The sequence below is a fragment of the Falco punctatus genome (genome assembly GCF_963210335.1).
Source record: "Falco punctatus genome assembly, chromosome: 4".
Lineage (NCBI taxonomy): Eukaryota > Metazoa > Chordata > Aves > Falconiformes > Falconidae > Falco > Falco punctatus.
In genome coordinates, this window is record NC_137583.1 from 110,240,595 (window position 1) to 110,263,347 (window position 22,753).

The 22,753-nt window shown below is 43.3% G+C and overlaps 1 protein-coding gene across 1 annotated transcript; it reads right to left on the reverse strand.

Annotated features, from left to right (window-relative positions):
* Positions 1-4,681: 4,681 nt before the first annotated feature.
* Positions 4,682-22,085, reverse strand: NFE2L3 (NFE2 like bZIP transcription factor 3). The gene is given in 5 exon segments (XM_080383153.1): positions 4,682-6,773; positions 9,167-9,227; positions 9,229-9,245; positions 10,161-10,265; positions 21,613-22,085. Coding segments are annotated over 5 exon segments (1,491 nt in total). The 5' UTR covers positions 21,712-22,085; the 3' UTR covers positions 4,682-5,564.
* Between the last annotated feature and the right edge of the window lie 668 nt (positions 22,086-22,753).

The window sequence follows — 22,753 nt, forward strand, 5'->3', positions numbered from 1 at the left end:
TCCATGACTTTTCTTTCTTGCTATGTGCCTAAGAATTGAGGCAAGTGACAATCGCAGTGTTCACTGATGAATTCAGCGAGGGAAATCATTGTTTTAAGTCAACTGAACACTGAAAGCCAGCAACTTGAAATAAAAACCAGCATGTGGTTAATTACTGGTCGTCAATTTGTAGGCAATGTATACTTTATTTCTAAGTAGTTGGTTTTTATGTCACTCTGCAGACTTTGTTTTGAAAGTAACGGTGGCATTGCTGGTCAGGATGTTTGAGTGTACTAAGAACCGAGGATGAGGTTGTTGGTACTAGGCCCAGCTTGCCCCCAGCAAACACTTTATAAACTGAGTGAAGAATGTGGAAGACAACCAGCTTGTTGGTAACTGGTATGGGAGCAAACTACAATGTGTGGCTTGTGTTTATGGAGTGGCGAAGAGAGGTCAGTACTAGGGTTCTGGCTGCTCAGACTTTGTGTTGTCTGCGTTACTTACAATGCAAGTTGAGTCTCATCCACTTCTACTACTTACGCTTCAGGTGCTGAAAGTGTTAAGGGAAATGTGAAAAATTGCTCTCAATACTGTAAAACTTGCAGGAATTTAACATTGTCACGTGTAGGGAAGAAGACTGCATTCTTCTGGTTTGACAATGAATGTGCATACTACCTTGGGGATGAAATCATGCTACTTCTGGGGAAGAAAAAGCACCCCCCAAACCCCATAGATCCGAGTTTTGAAGGGGCTGTCAGCCGAGTTTGTTTTGGCAACTTGACTGCATTTGTGAAAGGGGACGATTTGCTGAGAACATACTGGAGCAGCACATTCCCTACTGTAGCTGTAGCGTTTCAGGTTTGTGATGCAAGTGGAATCCCATAATACTGCTGTTACTTCCCTCTCCCCCCCCCCCCCCCCCCAGTAAGGGAGATGCCACCTTTTCTTCTCACTCATACACAGTGATACGGTAGGAACGCATCGCAGTGTAACGGAAGGGTTTGCCTGTGTAACGGTTGTTTTACTAGAAGTCACCCTGTCTGTCCCTTTAACGGTTCTTGATTGCAGCTAGTGTTGGTTTGCGTTGCAGCAGAAGTTTTCAGTGTTTTTAGAAGTTACTCGGTTCATGAAGCAAGAACAGCTTTCTTTATCAACAGTAAAAGTAAACGGTGTTTAAATGGCTGTGTGACTTGCCCGACAGTGCGATGAAGTAAGAAACAGTGTTCTTACTTCCCCGCCAGTGTTTGGGGACCATGTAGTTTATGAACTAGCTCGTGTGACCTCCCGTGCTGCTCCATTGTATGAACAAGGTGACTGGGCAAGTCCCAGAAAATTGCTGTTTCCCCCAAGATCTTGCCAACACATGATTCCTGCCCACCTCGCTTTTATTTGGTCTGGTCTTTCTTGGTCTGTTCCTGGGCATTCTTGCATGAAAATCAATGGCTGATGCGGTTAATGGAGTCTTAGTAGCTGTTGTAGCAGCTATCAAGTTGCTGCAATGCTTTCAGCGAGGTGTGCTACAGTAATAAGATTTCACATGGCTACACGTGTCATCTCAGTTTGGTTTATTTAATAAACAGTACTGCACTATACCTGGTGTCGAGTGTCCTGTTGCCTTATTTATAGGCCTCTGCCTGCTCTGCACTCGAGATGTTGGAACCGTACTGGTGGCTCCATGAGATACAAATGTAGTGTGTGTATTTTGGGGCAAATAACAAGCTGTTAAAACAGACAAACTGATCTTGATGAAGTTGCCTTGTCCTTTGAAGCGTCTTACTCCAGTTACCCCATTTAAACTAGATTGTAAGCTCTTGAGCAGGGATGGTCTTCACTCGTACAATTTAGCTTCTGTAAAAAGCCAGCTCTACTGAATAAAGCGAACGCAAAGCTAAAGCTGCGCTGCAGTGCAGGACTGTTGGTGGTCATTCGAAAGTGGAGTTGCACAGCAGGACGCGTTGCCTCTGCGGGGAGGGGAGGGCTGGTTTAAAGTAGTAAACTTGGGTTTGTTTCTAATGGATGCTTCTCTAGAAGAGGTATGGGTCGAAGTGCTGATGCTGTTCCGCAGTGCCGATGCGTGGCATTGCTGGCAGTAACGGGAAAGTTAATGTGTATGCTTTGTGATTTCCTTGCCACCCACTGTTTCGCCTTTTTACTCAACCTTTCCTAACCTCTTGCAGATAACCTCTTACTTCTCATTCATTTTACCACGCAAATGTTACAGACTACTTAATAGCTTTACCATGGGAACGATATTTTAATGAGAGCTCCCACATTGGTATTTCCATTTTGTGATGCCGTAGGAACAGCTACATCTACAATCCTCGGCTTTGCAGTTTTGTAGCAGTGTCGCAAGTCTTAGTGTTTTTTTCATTGTTCCTACTTTAGGGAGATGCTTTTTCTCCATGTTGAGTATTCAAGTGAGGTAGGATGCAGCCCTAGTAAGTCTGATACCACGTTGTGTCTTTTTACACAATGCTAGTTCCCGGTTTGCATGCTTGGGCTTTCAGTTCCTTGAAAGTTAGATCTACCAGTAAGAAAGCCAAGATTGACTGTAGTCAGGGGTTTCCCCTCTTTTACAATCATTTCAGTTAAAAGCTTTATTTAATGCTTTTCCTGAATTGCTGCTCAACTCCTGTACAGTGTCTTATTTTTGTATGTAGCTAAAAATGCAGTCCAAGGCCGTTGCGTGAAGCATATTAAAAGTAGCTTCTGGAACCCTTTGTCTTGGGAGGAAGTCTTGCTATAAAACCTCTTTCCTTATCTGTCTAGCCTAACTTTTAACACTACAAGGTCATAAAAATGAGGTGTAAGCAAGATAAGGCAATGTTTGGAGTTGGTTGGGGGTTTTTGGGGCGTGGGTTTCAAACAGGCTAGTCACGGAAAGGGAAGACACTTCCAAAAGTGTCGGCAGTTTTTAGGTGAAATTGAATGGTGGTCTACTAAAATGGAAAAAACAGGACATCATCCTGAATTCTGCCTACAGTTTTTTGTCTTTTCTGTGGGTGGGTAGCTGAAGGTTTTAAGAAAATCACGTAGTGCATCCAGCCCTGATGCTCTGTCTGTGTCATTGGCACTACTCACAGTCCACCCAAAATTCACACGAGAGGGTTGTGTTAGGGGTGCAGTTGCTAGTTGTGTTCTCAGAAACTGTGATCCATATGTAAATTTCTTCGTAGAAATACAGTTGTTGAACAATAATGAATGTAATTGGCAGAGGGCAGTTCGTGATAACTTTCCAATGTGCAGATACACAGGTAAGGGGATGGGGTTGGGGCCCATGTCTCTGCTTTCTATGCTTCAGCTGGAGCATGCTACTTCCTATTGGGATTGCTTGAAAGAGTTCAGCGTGGTTCCCCATTTTCAGCAGGTGCCAAAATGTAACCATGCAACTGTTCCTCAGTTGGGTGTATGTTTTATTCCACTAGTAGCTGGCTTTCGTCTGCAGAATCCCCAGAACTTGCTCTCTAATGCTACTAAATGAGTGGGCATCAGGAGGTTTAACCATTTTTAATTTTAAAAAAGAATATATATTTTTTTCTCCCCTCCTTCATAGGACTGTAGAAACTTGTGAGACTCTAAAACAGAAATACTTGGGCTTCTGGCTTTATCAGTTATAGGCCTATCTTGTCAGAATGTGTGCACGTGGGCCACTTAGACCTGGTCCTGCAAAGGCTACCTGCATGCACTTTAAAATGTTTATGTCACTTAATTAAAAGATGAGAATTGTGCTCACTCAAACGTACTATTTTATTTTTCCTGGAACTAGAAAGAAAGGTCACAATTAATTTTATGTACCCGTTACCTGTGGCATGTTTTGGTTGATGAGCTATCAATTAAATAAATGCCTTGTGAATACCAGTTAGGATGGAGATGCTTCACACTGATGCTCAACCAACAGCAAGAAATTTCAGGGCCTCACTAGTGAAAGTTTCCACTATGAATTTACTCTATCAATTTGAGGCTGTGGCAAAACTGGTAAGATGCATGTGTTTGTTTAAAGAAATCTTTTAATATAAAATGCAGAGGAAACTGTTCAAACTGGCTCTTTTCATTATCGGTAATTCAGTGCGTTCTGAGGCAGTGCGCTCTTTTTAGAAAATAACCACTCGATGCTACCAGGTGCTGTGCACACAAGAGCAAACAAACATTATTTACATGCTAGTGGCATAGTTTATTTCTTCAAAAGGGATAATTTGGCATTTAAACTTGTATTGCATGTATGTGTAGTTTTCCTGTGTTTGGTGCAAGTGCTTTTTCTGACATACCTGATCATCAAGTTGCTATGTTGTCATCATCCCATAATCAATGAGATTTTCTTTTAATGGATTTTGTTCATAAAAGATATAAAAAGTATTTCTTGCTATCTAGTTGTTAGTAATTCTTTCAATATCTTACGAACTAGTATACTTCTAACATTCCTTATAATTCACTACATGCCTTTTAGGCCATCTTTTTTTCCAGACCCTTTTCAGGTTGTAAAATAGAAAAGGATAAGGTGTTGTGAATAAGCATGAGAGTGAATAAAATGTCATCTTCTTCATAGTAAAAATAAATATCAAAACCAAAAGTTCATCTCTTCATTCCAAGCCACTGTTGGAGTGTAACCTCATTATCACAAGTACAGATAAATAGCAATTTGCTTCAGTTTAATTTACTTTGAAGGTTTAGGGAGACAAAAAAAAATAATCCACAACATTGAAGATACTTTAAAAATACCAGTTTTAAAAAGTTAAAAGGAAAAACTTCAGTACTTTTCCAGGAATGTATCCAAATGGGGAGAAGAGGGAAGGTACACAAATAAATGTATCACAAACCAGGAAACGACGGGGAACTCATTCACCGTTACTCACTTTCATGGAAGAAAAGCTGAGAATGATTCAGTTGCAGAGGATGAAGGTAAGAAAATATTGAATCAGATACAAGTTATTTTTCAGAATCTATTTGCAGATGTTCCATACGAGTGTAAAATTAACCGGCATGTTATGTTTGCTTGGAGCCATGATGGTGAAAGCAATAAGCAAAAATGCAATTGCTTCCTCAGCCTCTCTCCTCAAAGGGAAACTAGGAAAAGCAGAACAGCTCTGAACAAATGCAAAGCACAGAGTATCTCTTAGGAATACATAAACCCACAGTGAATTTAAGGTGAAGATTAAATTGCGCTACAGTTTTTCTTTCAGTGCTAAAAAAGAATAAAATAAGGTCACTTTGTGTATGAAGAATCAGGTACTGAAACCACATTTTTCTTCTACGTGTATCTTTGATCTAAAGCTTGCTTTTTTTCCCCATTAATGCTCTCCTCCTTCCCCCATCGCCAGAATTCCTAGTTTTACACAGGTCTATATAACTACGCTTACACCAATGGCCTAGCTCCTTTAATTCTAATTAAAAGAGATTTCATCATTCTGGAAGCCTCAGCTGGTAGCCCTTCTAACAGATCAGTCAGTTGGGTTTGCCAGACCCTTGAACATCCAGTCTTCTCAAATGTAGTCTTTTCTGTGTGTATTATTTTAGTCAATGACCTCCGGTCTTCACGTAAATATTGTTATGCTTTCAGGAAAATAAAACCTAATAGATCTTCAGCCATCTTATTTTTGTTTCTGCTCTTTTTTGTTGTCTTGTTTCTGTTTTGATGTGACAAAGTGTTTGGGCATTATGAAAACACTGCTATCGCTATGGCAACAAATGACATATTGGCGTGGGTTAACAGGTCTACCCTGGTTGTCCCTCAATCTACTGCAAATGTCACGGTACAAGTTGTTTAATTTTTGCTTCATCTGCCTGATTGATCTGCTGCACTGAGAGTGCTCCTTTTTAAGGCTTTCCTTTTGTGTCTGAAGGTTACACACATCTTCTTCCAAGCTAAGAATTGCATTCAGTTTGCGTTTACGACAATTTTGAGCTGCGACCTTGTTTTTTCCTCTTCGTCTGATGTCACGTAGAAGTAATACCTGAGTATCTGTCAGGTGGTTCTTTGCTAGCAAGGTTTTGAAAGAGTCCATAGGCATGCTCACAATTTCATCATCTGAAAACGGTATTCTCAGAGCTTCTGCATGGCATTCGTCGCTGCTAAGGTTTGTATCAGTAGAATTGTGGCACTTACCCTTTACTTTGTTTGGTTTCTTCGTCTGCATCTGTTGATGATGCTCTGGAGTGGATGCTGGTTGACCTAGCAGCTGATTATAAGTGTGGGTATGAAGAAACTGCTCAAGTGTCGCTTCTCCAGAACACTCTGAATCACCTGGATATTCCACGTGGCCATATTTAGTGTGTTCTTGGCAATGGCTACCAACAGCTCCTAAGCCATGTGAAGAAGCAGATTTAACATCACTGGTGTACCCAGAAGCACCTTCACTACAGACTGAGTAAGAGGTGGTGCTATGATTCGAATTCAAAGACAGTCCTGAATCTGAGCCAGCTTCTTCAAAGAGCTGAGAAACTTCTCTAGGATGAAAGCCTTCCTCCAAAGCCAAAACCATGAATTTAATTTCATCAAAATTACCATCAGGGGCTATTAGGTTTCTGATGTCATCAACTGAAAACAGCCCCGTCAGATCCGACCCATGAAGTAATGATTCTGGATTTGTGATATTAGTGGTTGACTGAGGAAAAGACTCTTGCCTTTGTAAATGTGTTTCTGAATTTGATTGAGTGGGGTAGTCTGTACTTAGTATCGTGGCATCACGAGGACTGAAACACTGGTGATGTGTCTGGATGAAACTTATATTGTGGTGTGAGGATGATGGGTCTTGGCTTCTACTAGAAGTAGCAACTTGCATATCTTCCAGAAAATCCACCTAAAAGATGACGAGGGGAAAAAAAGGGATCTTTTATAAAATTAATGCCTCTACATCCCTCACTTACACAGTCTTGATTAATTTGTTTTTTAATATTCCACTATTTGACTCTATTAAAGTCAAAATTTTGCATGTTAAACTCTTCTTCTAGCTATCCTGAATATTGTTTCCCATTTGTACAAAGCATAACCCATGCTGGCATACAGCAAGAGGAAGCAGGAAGGGGGCAGGAGAAACGTGACTGGAGGGACGGGAGGAGGACTCACAAAGGACAGTGTGGGACGGATGAGTATTGAGAAGTAGAAATGGGACTGTTGCTAAGTGTACATCAAACTACAGCCTACATGTTACAAGGATCTGGTCTAAGAAAGGGTCCTCCTAGGAGAAGCAGTCCTGAGCCTTCCCTGGTTGTGGTGCTGATAATCAATCAATTCCATGGTGACCTGGTTCAAGATGCTGAACAGTTATAAAATTAACCTTGTAAAGAAGAGAAATAGCTCACCTTCAGGAGTTAGCCAGTGGGAACAGCGGTGTAAGAAAAGAGGGGAGGAGGGCAGGAAGGTTAAGATCATACTGTCACAGTCTCACTGCTTTTCTTTCACAGTTTATAAAGCCTTCGGGGCTGTGAGCTGCCGCACTGGCTTAGCTCCTTCTGAACTCAGGTCTATCGCATTCTGATTTCAGCTCTCAACTCTTTACTAATCAGTTTGGAGCAAACATCCCCCCCCCCCAGATCACACCTTCTGTGGATGTCTTTTGACTTTTAAATTACTCTTCATTTTTTCTTTTACAAAAATAAAGCTGCTGTATGATGCCTCAGCCCTGAAGTCCAGACAACAAACAAGTGCTGCAGCAGCATCAAGGCCCACCTTTTGTGGGTCTGTGTTATATACTTGCTGGGTCCTAGAAGTACAAAGCCACTGCCCAAGATTATGTCAGAGCACTTGAAGACAAGCAAAGTAGTCATAAAAACTTGGGAATGTAAATAGATCAAGTAGGAAGCATATGATATGATTTCTCCATAGCTAAGCATCCCTACACTGATGCAGGAAAGGGCTTTTCTGACTGCTGTTCATTGAACAGACAATGTAAAAAGCATTTTCCACAGGAAAGGAATGACGGACCATAATGACCAGAATGTCTTAAGTTCTCTACTGTGCTTACTGGGAGCTCAGGTAACTGAAAAAAAAAGTCTTGCCTTATTTCTCCTAGGAAGTTACCTTATACTAGACCGCCTGTAGCCTGTGAGATAAAGCTGGTATTTTCAATTAAGCCCTTGAAAATAAATATTCTTAACAATTAAACTATTAAAAAAAATCCCCCCCACTGTAAAGAATTGTTACCTGGAAGAAACAAGCAATCCATTTTCACCAGATAGGTTGTCACAAGATGGCAGTGCATTAATAGTCTTACATAAAATATGCAACCGTGTATTTTTATAGCTACATAAAAGCTACAGCCAAATTCCTTCCAAATTATGAAAGGAACAGAGAAAACTAAACAGTTGAATTTCTGAACCTTAGCGTGCAATCTTCTACCAAAGCTGAACAGAGGAGGAGGCTTATTTATGGGCTAGGAGGCACTATCCAACCTGGAAATTCCCAAAACTAGGTGTTTCAAAGATAACCATGAAGTTATTCGGAAAACACTAATGATCCTGGCAGGCTCCTGCAATGGGAAGTGCATGCAAGATGCACTTGGACTATTGCAAAAAAGGAATGTAGGGAGTAGCTTCATGGTTAATGACTGCAGCTACGAGCTGTGGGAGAGGAGGGAGACTCCAATTAAGATAACAATTGTTTTTTGTGAAGATGATCACCTAGAAAGTAAACGATAGTATCAGAAGCCCAGAGGATAAAAAAAGAAGAAAAAAAATGGGTTTGCTGCTAAAGCTGACTGACCTGATTTGCAGCAAAGACGGGTCTGTTCTTCTTGAGGGTAGTACACGTCTAAGCACTTGACCCAGTATTTATGACAACAGCAATCTTTCACCACAAATGCTTAATGGCTGATAGTTGCTCTAGAGAAACACACCAAGAGCTGCTGTATAAATATGAATTGGCATTTGGTTTCAGCAAGAGAATTACTAGTTGAACTAATTAAGTTGTCCAGTGGCTGCATCTGACTTTGAAGACCAGGTCACAGGAAAAGCAGGACGCTGTAGCTTTCAAATCCAGACAAGTTACTGGGGAAAATTTTTCACATAGAGCCAATGAAAGCGGCTGTAAAAGGTAGATAGTAGTATCCTTAATGTCTTCAGGTAAGTTTTACTGCATTGATTTGCTGATATATTCCCTGGGTGTTTTTTTATTAGATAAAACAGAGTTAGTCATTATCCAGTAATCACCGACTGTATTCCAATCTATTAGTAATACATGTGTTTTCTCATTTACCTCTAGCAAGTTTTCCATCTGCGATGACAGAAGCTGTAAATAGCCCTCTGAGAAGGGAATATAGATGGTTGTGGTTTCTCTGTGACAGAAGAAACAAAAACACTTTGTAAAGCACAGTTATTTTAACCAAAAGGAAGTAAAAATCAAAGTCCAAGAGAAAACAGAGCACAGCTCAGTCAAATACCGCTGCTGACCCCGCTATCAAGCCTTCATCCCGAGGGGAGATGTCACGTCGCTAGAACGAGGAGTAACCCCATGGCAGGAGCATCTCTGCTCTGCCCCACAACAACGGGATTGTGGCTTTCCTCCTCTCTGAGGTTGCATCTACCCAAAACTGTGTAAAAATCAAGTATTTTTTCAAAGCCTATCTGCCAGGGCAGTGGCAAACAGACGAGCCAATGAGAAACCCGGATCGGTGTTGTCATTTCTCACAAGGTCTCAAGAAGATTAGATGTTCTTTTCATTGTAGATTTCAGAGAGAACAAAACCCAAAGTGTACCTGTTTTGCTTTAACACCATTAAGATTATTTCTCTGCCTTCTAGTTACAATACACATGTTAAGATCTGAGCAATCCAGTCTCCCAAATGTAAATCTGCACCTGAACATCAAGCTTTACATAAATGGTGAAAGCAGCATAATTTAGCATCCACATCTCTAGCATCTGTAGGCAAAAAAAAAAAAAAAAATCTGTGCCCACAAACACAACATCTTCACAATGGAGAAAATAAAAACAAATTGAAAAATAGTCAGTTGCAAGTCACTTCTGTAAACCTTACACCATTTTAACTACATAAACTATACTAGAGGGGGAAGCAATTTTCAAGATGTACCAGGTGTACACTCCAAATGAAAAAAGGAAATCAGATATTCCTTTCAACACAATTCGCCCCTTTCTTTCACCACTCTCTATCCCTATGTTACCTCTATATAAGACCTATAGCCTTCCTCACTTCCTTTTCAGTCTTCCCTTCTTTCCTTTTTTCCATTATTTACTTGATTTATGTCTTCTTCCTCCTTCTCTTGCAGTTCCAGCTGATCATCTCCTTGGCATGGACAGCAGTGATCCAAAGCTTCCTGACATGCTTTCAGGTCAACATCCTGAAGACACAAATAAAACACGTTGCCAAAATTACTCTTGAAAACGCTTTTTTTTCTTTTTTTCTACAGCTATAGCATTTCAAATAAAATACACGCTGAACGGTTCATTCATGCGGATGAACTGACTCTGTGTAGACTTTGGGGTCCAAATGAGACTGGTGTCCTTTCAAGAGTGCAGACACCACCTCCCCTTCTGGTGCCCAGGCACTGAAACCATCAGCAGAGAAATTTTTTCTCAGACAGACACATGAAGATGTGATTTTATGGAAAGTTTGTGCTATCAGTGTCCTATGGATGTCATTTCACAACATAGTCAAGCCAAATATATACTCTGGGGTGGAATCTTAAAACAGGCACTTACACATGGCCAGTTAGCAAAATCCCTCGCTAAAGGAAAACCATCACCTTAACAGCAGCTCTGTTTCTGCATCACTTCATGCGGTCATTACCCAGTTACAATATATCCACATGATGGAGTGGGTGAAAAAAAATTTTTTTTTCAATCTCCATCAGTGAAACTGTTCCGATTTAGTGGTCTCAGAAGCATTTTTCAAGTATAGTCCTATCAGCAGACTTTTTGTATTTTTATTATAGGGCTGAAGGAAGAAGGAATCACTGCTAAAGGACTTTGCATATTTACATTTTAAAAAACTTTGATATTTCATCTTTTATAGGGCAAGCCTGAGTGATTAAAACGAGAAACTCAGTGGAATGGCAGCCAGAAAACCAAGTGGCTGCATTACATTAGTTTCATATACTCCCAGTTAAATGCTATGGCAGGAGCAGGAAAGACAAGCTCTCAACAGCAGCAAATGTTCTAAGTTAGTGTCCTGTTCTAAAAATAAAAAATTTATTTTTCAGGTTTTACATGAAAACATAAACTATATAAAAGCTTCACCTGTAACATCACCAAAATGTGTAAGAGATTTTTAAAAAATTATTGCTTCATACAAAATACATTAAAACTAAAATGTAAGAGGGTTTAAAAACAAAACTCTGGAGTAAAATTAAATACAATTTGAAAATAAGTCTATTTCATTTTGATTAATTCTATTAACATTTACTCTTTAAATTATGAACATAAATTTTATTTTTAATTTATTTGTTGGCTTTCCATTTTTCTGTACTTTCTTTTCAAGGGTTGGAAGGGAACTTTTTTATAAACAGGCATTTCTAACAAGAAATAGATATACAGGGCACTCATCTGTCACTCTGATACAAGAGGTGCTTTCCTTCAATGATGCCTAACGGTTTCTAGTTATTAAAAATGACTTTCCAATTCATTGTGTCTTCTTTGTCAGCTGCAGTTGGCAATGATCATATGACTTGTTATTGCCAAATATGAGAAAAAATTACTTTTCTAAACACACACCCCCCAAACCAGTTTTCCTCTATGTCGTAAAACAGCAGGAGAGGGAATTTCGTTATGGGACACCGAGAACATGGTAACTAGCTATTTGCAAACACTTAAGTGAGTGCAGTGGACCTACTCACAGGCATGGTTAGTCCCATAATTACACATTCGCAAGATCAGGGCTCATCTATAATTTGACAAAGAACCAACCTAATACTTGTCCAATGAATATGATCTATCATCATCCTAAATAATAAAATCCATCATCATAATCGTCAAAAAGTGGATAAGAAGTCAAGGATAACTGCTATCAAAGACTTCAAGCAGCTCCTCTTTAGCTGAGTGGCCTGGAAAGCTGCTGGTGCTGAGACAGTACTCAGCTCTGAATAACGCAGCAAATTCATTACTCTAGTGGCTGATGAAGAGGCAAATGCAGGAACCAGTTAAGAAATACGGTATCTATAACGTGATGCTTTGAAAAAACAACTGAAAGCACTGGTTTTGAATACAGAAAGTATACGAGTGACAACCCGATGGCTCCTATTAAAATTGCCAGGTGTACAAACCTATTTTAGTGCTAGGGAAGAGAAAAGCTTGTGGAAACTTTGTGAAGATTTCACAGCGTGTCCTAGAGATCATTCAACACTCCACAGTTCCACTTGCTTACGGTGGAAAACTGCCTGCACACAATGCTCGTCCGCTGAAGTCTACGGTGGAGATGGTCCTTCCCAGCACCACCGTGAGGACAACTGAATTTCTGACACGCCTGACTGGACAGGTCCATTCCGAAGAGAAACTAAATGCTCCTGAAGATCGTAGAAATTTGTGAAGACTGTCGTGGCTTTGGTTTCCCCAGGAAGCCACAGACAACTAACTTCTCAGGTCCTTCCCTATTGATATATAGAGCTGTTGACCACTAAGGAGATGGGGGATAAATCCTAACATTAATCATTGGATGTATCTGGAGTCTGCCTTGATTTTTATGTATCTTTTTAAGAAAAATTAATGTATTTGACTATCTTCTCTGTGAAGCCATAGACGGTGTCCTTGGTACCCTTAGCTTCCAGGCTGAGAGCTACCAACTGCACTACAGGACCACACGCCTAACGAGCCTTTGGCTTAAGAACAGCATGGAGGTCAGAGACCTCCTCTGACCTTTGCACAAAGCTCCTGCTGTTGCGAATGGAGGTGCCAGTGGGGACGGGAGGGAGGCAGGGTTTCACATCTGTGAGCACGACCGTTCACTGCAGTTTACCAAAGTGAATGTACCATCCTTACTGAATGAGCTTAATAATGCTGCACCGTGTTAGTCTTACCACGACCATCTCTTCCTCCAGCAGATGGTATTAAAATATGCTCATGCCTGCTCACACTGATTATTATTACTGCAATAAGTTACCCATCCTTTTTTTTTAAAAAAAAAAAAAAGTTTCACCACTGCCAGGGCAGTTTCTGAAGGAGCACAACCCTGTGACCAGCTTTTCACACCAGTGGTGGTACAGATACAGTACAAGCAAGATTGCTCACAGCACCAATTTCTACGTAGAGGATCATTTCAGTGAAACACTCTATGCAGAAATCACACAACACAACCAGAACCTTTTCCCCTCAGTTTCTCAGTTTTGGCTTTAAAGAAAAATCCCCTGGATTATGCTGTTAAAGAGTTACTCTCCGACATTACACTTCCCACCAGCTTGTTAGTCTTTCCCAGTGATGAAGAACAGCTGAAAAATACTGTTCAACAACTGAATGCTTCTTTCTATGCCTACGCATCACTTGGGATTGACTGCTGGGCTACTGCTTTGGGAAGAACAGGAGGAAACAGGAGGAGAACTCCTCCAGAAACAGCCATATCATGTTTTTGAATAAGGCATTTCTTAAATACAGCTTAATTTCGCAATCTGAATACATATGTAATGACAAAAGGGATTAGGTGTAAATACCACTTACTCCATACAGCACTGCCACACTTAGCGTTTCTGTCCTGTTGCTTATTTTGCATTAATAACAGAAGAAACAGTAATTGAGTAATACCATATCACTACAAGCCCAAGAGCTAGATCAAGATCACATGTGGTTGGTCTCTGTACAGAGAAAAAGACTGATTTTTGCTGATTGCAGATTACTTAATATTACCACCAACCCCATTTACTGCTGCAGTCTTTACACTCCTACCGCTGGAGGCTGTGGAAGTTCACACCTCCCACAGCAGGCTGCTTCCACATGAAACCCTACCTGAAGACAACCTTCCGTTTGCATTTGGAAGGATTTCTGTGCAAGCACAAGGCAGGAGGTTTACACTAACACTCCCACGAAAAATAATGAAAAAATAAATCCTCAAGTAGCTCGAATTGTAGTCTTGCTTCTGCCATCTAGTAGTTTCAGTTGGGCTACAGAACGCAATCTGACACTAAGTCTGGTTTACCAAATTACCCACCAGCCCTGTCGGCTGGAGAGCTGGGCTCAAACCGTGCATCTGCCCATTCCCTAACGTACAACTTACCACAGGTCAACTACAGCTTCGGTTTGTCAGTCTTTGGAATATGAAAAATAGTAATTTCTAACAAAGCTGCTACTTAAGGTGATCCAAGAATCAATGTGGAGGGTAAGAGAAAGTACGATTTTCAGGTGGGTGGCCTGGACTACGCTTAATTGAAAGGATGCTGCCTGCTCTGGCAGGTTTCCAGAGTTTTCTACTATGTTAAAAATAGAGCCTTCAGTTTCCAATTAAATACATTGGAGTATCGTTCTCAGCATGAATTGGGTGCACCGTACATCAAACTATCCCTCCACGTAACTCCTCCCTTTGCACCCCACACTCATGTATTATTTGTTGTCCATAAAACAACACGTAGGGAGCAAAACCTGTAATGATATCAAAATACAAATAGGTCCACCACGATGCATTGGATGGGTGAACAAGACCCCTCTCTAGGAGCAGCAGAAAGCATAAGCGAGCTGTTTTCAGCTGTCAATCAGCATGCATTTGTCAAACAGGGCTAAAACTACAAAGCTCAGGGCTACAAGTGCATGGAGACACTGGAACTAGCTCTGGAGTTAATAGCAGCAACATCTCACCACAGCAGAACTGAGCAGACAGGGTGTTCTGCCTGGGTGCACAGACAGCACCAACAGTCAGGGGTACCTGCCCCTGGAAAAGCTCTGTTTCACTGCAGTCAGACTCCAAGTTACCTCTACGAATATCCCAGTGCCAGAGCAAAGGTATATACGGCCACGACTATTTGCAAAAGGACATCACGTTTTGTGCCGATTACTGGTGTATCCTGTTCACATGCTGTCTTCTAATTGTCCTACATTACATTCTCTTTTAGTTGTCAAGCTTTAAATTGTTCCACTACTGTCATTATTAACCTTTAAGATGCTTTTCTGCAGCCTTGTGTCCCTTCTCCTTTATTAACTGCACTTCTTTGCAGAACTGGCCCTCTCCTTGCTACTAGCTGAAAAGATGCAGCACAGGCCTGGTGATCTTTGCTATGTTTAGAATCATTAAGTAGCATTTCCAAAAAATTGTCCCACACCTGTAGACACTAGGCAAAAGAAATACAACTTTTAGTAACATCACCAGTAGTTTCACTTTATTACTGTGTAGAATTACATACAATTAGTAATTAAATCTAATTATGCATAGCTATTATCATATAGCTCTAAGGTTACTGATGTTGCTCTTTGCCTGTGTAGATGATAATATGATAATTTAAATTATAATAATTAATCTTACCAATTGCTATCTACCTAATCTGAGTTAAAAGCAAAACATTTTTTGCTGTTTCTCTATATTCATAATGAGCCCTAAAATATCCTGAAAACACAGGAAGAGTACTTTATTATTTGAAATGTAGTCAGGGTTTAGAAAGCATGGAGGGTGGAATGGCAGATGGAAACACCAAATAACAAAGTAACTGTTACGTTACAAAAGGCTACGCTTAAAAAAAAAAATAAATCACACTAAACCATGCTAATTAAGCAACGCAATCGAGTAAATCAAATTGTAGATAACTGTGACTCCAAATGTGGCACCTGCCAAATGTCCACGACACATCTAAATCCTAATAATACCATCTGGGCTGCAACCAACTGCACACAGTTAAAGGCGCTCCTGTTGCAGAGAGTTGTTAGCACCTCTAACCACATGAGGTTCTGAAACAAAAGTGCTAGGGCTTTACACAGTGTGGCTCAGCTATGTGAGCTATTACAAAACACACATACTCTCTGCACGTTCAGCATAAACACAGAACTAACACCAACCACCTTCCCAGACGAAGGCAGAAACAGGTACAAGTCAAAGCAGACACAAACAGTATCGCTAATTTCGATTGAGACATCAAATCTCAAAATCCAAAAAAATAAAAAAAAAAAAAAAAAATCAAAAAAAAGCAGACAAGCCGAAGACGACTCAATATCCCCTTCAAAATGAACTTTTAAAACCACTTCTAAATCATAAATCAAAGAGTTTTACACTCCAGCCATTTGGTCCCATGCTAGTGTTTTGCACCAGAAATTCATTTCATCCTAAAGAATGCAACATCTCTGACAGTAAATCTGATGAAGGTTATTAAATTTATTCAATCACTCTTCCAGATTGAGTGGAGGGTGGGGGGAACCGGGGGGAGACCTCTTTCCTATGCCTCTGCTGTCCCTACATGTCTATTTTGTCATTAAACTACGTGACGTTTGGGTTCTGTAAGAGACTCCTCTCTTTCTCTCCCCTTACCCAGGCTAGGTTGGTAGTATGTCCTCACTGGTACAATGTAGTCACTAAATAAACACGGCAGGACGCAGGGCTCACCCTTTCTGATGAAACTTCATCCACAACTCTGTTCCAGACGTCTTCCTTTTGAGCCCTGCCAGGCAAACACCTTCTCAAGTACCCAGCTCCCGGCTTGCTCAAGCTACCAGCCCCATGGCGATCCCAAACGCCTGCCAACTCACGGGTAAAATCCACAGCCTGATACTTCAGCTCCTCTGGGATTGAGCATCTTTACCTTGCGTCTGCCACTGTATGTAAACTCTTCTGTTTTCCACATTTACCGCACTCTTTAATTCTTTCTTCTTTACGCCCGATATTCCCCTCATTACCTCTCACATACACTTCTCACGCACACCCTACGCTGGGAATACCTTCCCCGCTCTCCAGGGAGCAGGATAATGCTGGTGTAGGTCAGCCCTTCCCCGCTTGACTCCCTCTACACACTTCTTGGCCACTCATTTGATGCAGCTTTTTCAAACCCTTGTACATCCCACAGCACACCGTAACAAAAATTAAAATCCCAGTCTTTCAAGACAACACGTACCTCAAATGTCTGAGGTTATTCTCTTAGCCCACCTCTCCCTGAAACACCACACGGTCCTTCATGCACCTTCTTACTAAACCTAGGTGAGTTCTGGCTAACAGATAAGTCATCCGTGAGCAGAGAACCGACCCATTGAACTATTTGCAGATGTCCCTCCGTAGCAATATTGCCATGCCCTAGTGCTCAATGTGTTAAAAAAAAAATTGAAATATGTTCTGTAAGTTAAGCATACAGCTTAGTGGGACTGCTCTTAAATGGACTGAAGAAAAGCCTACCTGGTTTCTACTTACCTTTGCTTTACCAAGTTTTTGACACTCACCAAGAAAAAAAAAAAAATCATAAACTATCCTCAGTCAGTGTAAATACTTCAAACAGTGCCCAAAGTCCTGGACAGATTCCCCCCCTCCAGTGTTTTAATACCGTGAAAGTCTGCCTCTAGCAGCGTTCAAAGAACTGTGCTTGTATGAGGTTTCACATAACCTGCCCCAAACTGCCCTTTCTAAGCACAGACATAGAGCACACACAAACACACGTACGGTACAAACAATACAAATCACCCACTGTGCATCTTCTTCCTTAACTTCCATAATTCAGCAATGTTAGGATGTTAATTATTAAGTAGAGCAGGTGTTCTTTAATCGAGCACAGGAATTCAGTTCTTTGGAAAGGCTTCAAAATCATCATAGAGAATGTAATACATCCAAATAAATACAGCAAACGTACTTGGTTTGAGTGGGAGCAGTGCTTTCCTTCCCTGCCCCCCCCCCCCCCCCCCCGCAAGCTGGAGCATGTCTCATGTAATGGCACAATGACCCAGCACAGCAACTACTGCTCTCGTTCAGGTACTGGGCAGCATCAGTGCTTGGGCGTTCATGTGATTTGGAAAATAAGAACATTTTTACTGTAAGATTCAGGCCACAGATAAAAAAAACCTGAACAGATACATAGCCCATTGCTGCTAATCTAAATAAATCCCCACGTATATTCCATGAAAGATAAAGAACGCATCCAATTTTTATACTCCCTTTCTTCAAATGTCTACACGTATACATGCACACACAGAAATCTTGATATACAGAGAGAAAAGGGAAAGAAAACTATTGAATCAAGTAGGCCAGCTCTGAACCCTTGCAAGATCTCCAGCTAAGAACTTGTTTTATGACAAGCCTCTTGAGACTTTCTCTGTATTTGTGAATAATATTACCATATACATAGGGGTGATGCCACATCCTGCGGCACTGAGGCCTCCCATTTTCCCACACGCAGTTTTTTAAGGTGCTTTGGAAAATGTGCCTCATCCATTTTGCATATGGATTTATGGCTCAACGTAACAGCTTTTGGAAGCGTTGTCGGGGCAGGGTTACAGTGAGAAGCCTAAGGAAAATGCAGTTAGACTGGGGCATGGGCTGCATCCCACGTTACGTGCCTGTGGGTTGGCTTCTCTCTCTTCCCTACCAATGTAACACCTCTGTGTCTTTTTTCCTTTTTATTTCCTTCTTCTTTCTCCATGCTTAAAACTTTAAATTTACCCACCACACTGTCTCAGTTTAGTGTTTTCCTTAAAATGCATTCCTTGAGCAATCCAACAACACTTTACAAGCACAGTGGTGATAGAAAGCTTAGCAATAACTAGATTAATAGGATATGGAAAACTTAGAATAATTAAAATTCTCATTGTACGTGCAAAAAGGAGTTTTGTAGTGTGACTTCGCAAATGAGGCGCGGAGCTTCACAGTATGACTTTGCAAATTATCCCAGTCCCGAGGCCCTTCGTACTGATAAGGTGGACCTGGGACGCTCTGTGTGCCGATAAGACGACACCAGTATCTACATCTGTGCCTTGAGATAGGAAAACTGGATCTGTCCTGGTTTATGGTTTGGAAAAAACTGGAGACACGACTGAGTCTGCGCAAAGAGTGAAGGTGAAAAGTTCAGAGCGAGGGAGACTGCTAAGCCTTCATCCTCAACCACCACCATGACCATCATGGAGACAGTGCGCAAGCGCAAATGGGAGGAAACTTATGATAATGACTTCTCAGTAGACTATCCTAACCCAACCGATTCTCTCTCTCTCTATATATATATAAATAGGGCATCTGTTGAGGATGTATGAATGTATACTTTAAATCACACGTGCACAAAGAAGTCAGGGCATTTATCTACCCTGATGCCCGCCGGTGAATTAAACATACCAGCTTTATAATCTATACTGAGTTATAGAGTTAATTCCACATGCCAGTGAGGGGAAAAAAAAAAAAAACCAGACATGCCTCACTTCACCTGTGTAAGTCAGTCAGTGCGACCCACTCACATATGGCCTATTCTATGTGACCTACTTACGTGAGTAGGTTTGACGAGGCCAAAAAAAGTTTAGGCAACCATGTTTTCAACAGTGAATGTCAGCACTCAAATAGGTGCTGAATATTAAGGAGTCAGTGGCGGTCCCGTTATGAATTACTTCTTAAAAAAAAACAAGACTGCAATCTCTTTTTTCAGCAAACCGTGAAGAGGAAGACTAGGTGGTGGATAAATAGTGTTGTACCTGGAAACAAAGTACCGTGATAAATTATTACCCCGAAAAAAAGACAAGGTTCACTCTTACGCTTTTTAACTATTTCCTTAGCAAACATACCCACTGGACCCTAAAATCTTGGAGCATTCTGCAAAGGCCAGGACCTGAATTGGCTTTCATTACTACAGAAATTACTCTGTTTCCTTGCATGAACTGATGCATATTTTCCTGGCTATTCAAAGCAAAAGTTCACTGCTTTTTCTTTAAAGATGTAACTCATGGTTCCTAGGCAGGAACCCTAGAACCTTAGTCTCAATCTTAAACATCCGTGCGAACCAAAACTACACATCTTCTACCAAGCACCAGCTATGACCTGCTGTAGGTAATGCAGGACAGTGAGTTATGGACAGGATTCAGAACAGAAAACTCTCACCTGTAGTGTCCACTGGGGTACAAGCACTCTTTATCCTTGGTCCTGTTACACACATCCACCTAAGAAAATGGGTAGCCAGACTCTGAGACCACATGATGGTTTTCTCCACTAAAAGATGATTTCAGAATAAATATATTTTTAGGGGGGTTATTACCAAGGCAGCAAAATACTGCGGGGCTTACATTTCATCTGCAAACTTACATGTGATTACAGAAACAGAATGAATGAAACAGTTTGCTGGGAACATAGTGAATACAAAGGTTAGGGCTGATCCCAGAATGTTAGGCAGCAAGCTGAAAGTAGGAACCCACCTGTTTGCTCTACTCATCGTCAAAGATGAAGTGCCCAGGCTGTCCTAAACAGCACTCTCTCTCATTTTAGCACAGAACAGAAAAAATAAGCCAGGTGCTCCATGCAGTTTAGCATGCTTCAGGCACTGAATTAGTTTTCTTTTTCATCTGCAGTTGTCCTCCAGAGCGGTTTTAAACACCAGTTCCCAAAGGATGAGGATCCACAGCTTGCACTGTGTTGCCTGCAATGTTCTCAGCAGGGACTGGGGCCCAATAAATGAAATTATTCCAGGGGTGGATGAATCCAACTGCTAACTTTTCAGAACTCCACACAATACCAAGCAGAACAAAACAATCACTTTTCATCTGTTTAAACAGGCTCTTCGTCCTGATACAGCATGGGTAAGAGTAACTTTAAATATCTCAGGTCAATTTTGCAAAAGGCAAAACAAAGGTTATGAATCAGCTAAACCAGTTTGAAATCCATTATACTGTTACAATAACATTTTGACAGCACAAGTAGACTTACTCAGACCTGCAGAGGTCACCTTTAAAACACAACTTTTTCCTTAGTGTTTCATGTTTTGAACCTGTTACACACTTCAAAATAAGTCTGGTGGAACACGCATGGGGGGCTTTCACTTAGAAGTCCATTTACATTTTAGGTCAAGAACTGAACATTCATTGCCTTATCCTGCTCCAATCATTCTTTCACTTAAAAACCATGTGCTTAAGCAAGAGGCGCAGACCTACATTTAGCAAAGAAATGAATCATCTTCTCTCCATAGAAAGGGGTGATCCCTTACAATTAGGGTGTTGAAACTAGTTTTCCAACTACTTTACAAAAATAACCAAGCTAACACATGGGGGAGGGGAGGAGAAAAGGAGAAAAAGAAAAGGAAGAAAAAAAGAACCTACCATGCAAGACAAATTTAACAATTACCAGTTGGTGCTGGTCTGTTAACTCATGATAAGAACCTGCTATTTGTAAAAGTTCAAAACCAACTTGAAAAATGCTGGTAGTTCCACTCGATATTTCAAAACGTACTGAACGTCAGAGTCACAACCCCCCACCCTGGGGTTGCTGCACCTTTTGTATCTGCACAAGGTACCACAGAAGTCTCGGATCATAAACTACTCGGGGAAAATGAAACCCTGTGCCCACCAGCCCCTGCAGCCGTGTGGCCCAGCTCATCTTCCTGAGCCACAGCCGCACACGGCTCTCCCGTGGGACGAGGGTCTGCGCGGCTGGGCACACACGGTACGGACCGCTCGGTGCGTGGCCAAAGCTGGGAAACCGGCCACCGCCGCCGGGTCCCCGCTACCCGGGCGTGTTGTTCAAGGTGCCAGCCCGGTAACAGAGCAGATGCGGCGAGGCTGGGGGGTCGGCCCCGGCACAGTAAGGCCCCCAGGACGTTAAGCGACGCTCCCGACACGCGTGGTTACCGGCCCCAGGCGCAGCTCGCCCCTCACGGCGGTGCCCCGCGGCGGCGCTGCCCGCCCGCTGCCGTACGGCATCTCCCCGAGCCGCCCCTGCGCCCGCATCCAGAAACGGCGGCGGCTCCGCAGGACGCGCCGAGCAGAAGCGCCAGCGCCGTTCTGGCGACCCTGGCTGGCCGGGGCGAGCGGCGCCGGGGCCACGCGTGGGCCGGGGCAGCGCCGCAGGAGCCGGGGTAGCCGCCGGCGGTCGCTCCGTCAGCACAGGCTGCGCGGCGCTACCTCCGGCACCAAGCGCCGTGGGGCCGGCCGGGCTGCCCGGGAGCCCCTCCCGGCCGCGGGAAGGAGGCGCGCACGGCCCCCGCACGGCCCCGGGGCGGCCCCTCACCGTGCCGCTGGGCGGGGGCCGCGTCTGGCTCAGCGCAGCGCCCCCCTCCGCGGCCCACAGCTCGCCCCCCCACCCGCCCCCCTCGCTCGGCGGGGCAGGCCCGGCACCCGCCGCCGCCCGGAGCAGCCCAGCCGGGGCAGCCCCTACACCGCCCCGGGGCCGTCCCGCCGCCCTTACCTCCGCCGTGGGGCCGCCGCCTGCCCGTCCTCCTGCCGCGGCAGGGCGGGGGGCGGCTCTCCCGGGCGGGGCGGGCACCCGGCAGGGCAGGTCCGGCTGCCAGCGGAGCCCGGGGAGGCGCGGGGGGTGACCGAACCATGGCTGCCGGCGGCGAGCCCGCTGCTCCCCGCAACCGACGCGCCCCGTACGGTGCTGGGGCGTGCAGGGGGGCAGGCGGCCGCCCCGGCTCCCGCAGCCCGGCACAGACCCGCCCCTCCGAGCCGGCCCCCCGCCGCGCCGGCCCTTCCCCCGGGCGGGAGGCGGCGCCAGGGCGGCCCGGGGCCGGGGTCGGGGCCGCGGACACCCCCCGGCTTCCCGCGCCCCGCCCAGCGCCGCCCCGCGGGGCCGGACCCTCACCTGGGTCCGGGGGCTCCGGCGTGCCCGGGGGGGCGGCGGCCGCCGGCTGCTGGAGCGAGCTAGAGATAAAAGGAGGAGAGTCAAGAAAGCACGGTAGCGGGGGAGGGAAGGGGAAAAAAAAAATTTGTATTTAAAAATGCAAAGAGATTCCCCACCTGCCGCCGGTAGTAAACATTTTTTTTCTCCTCC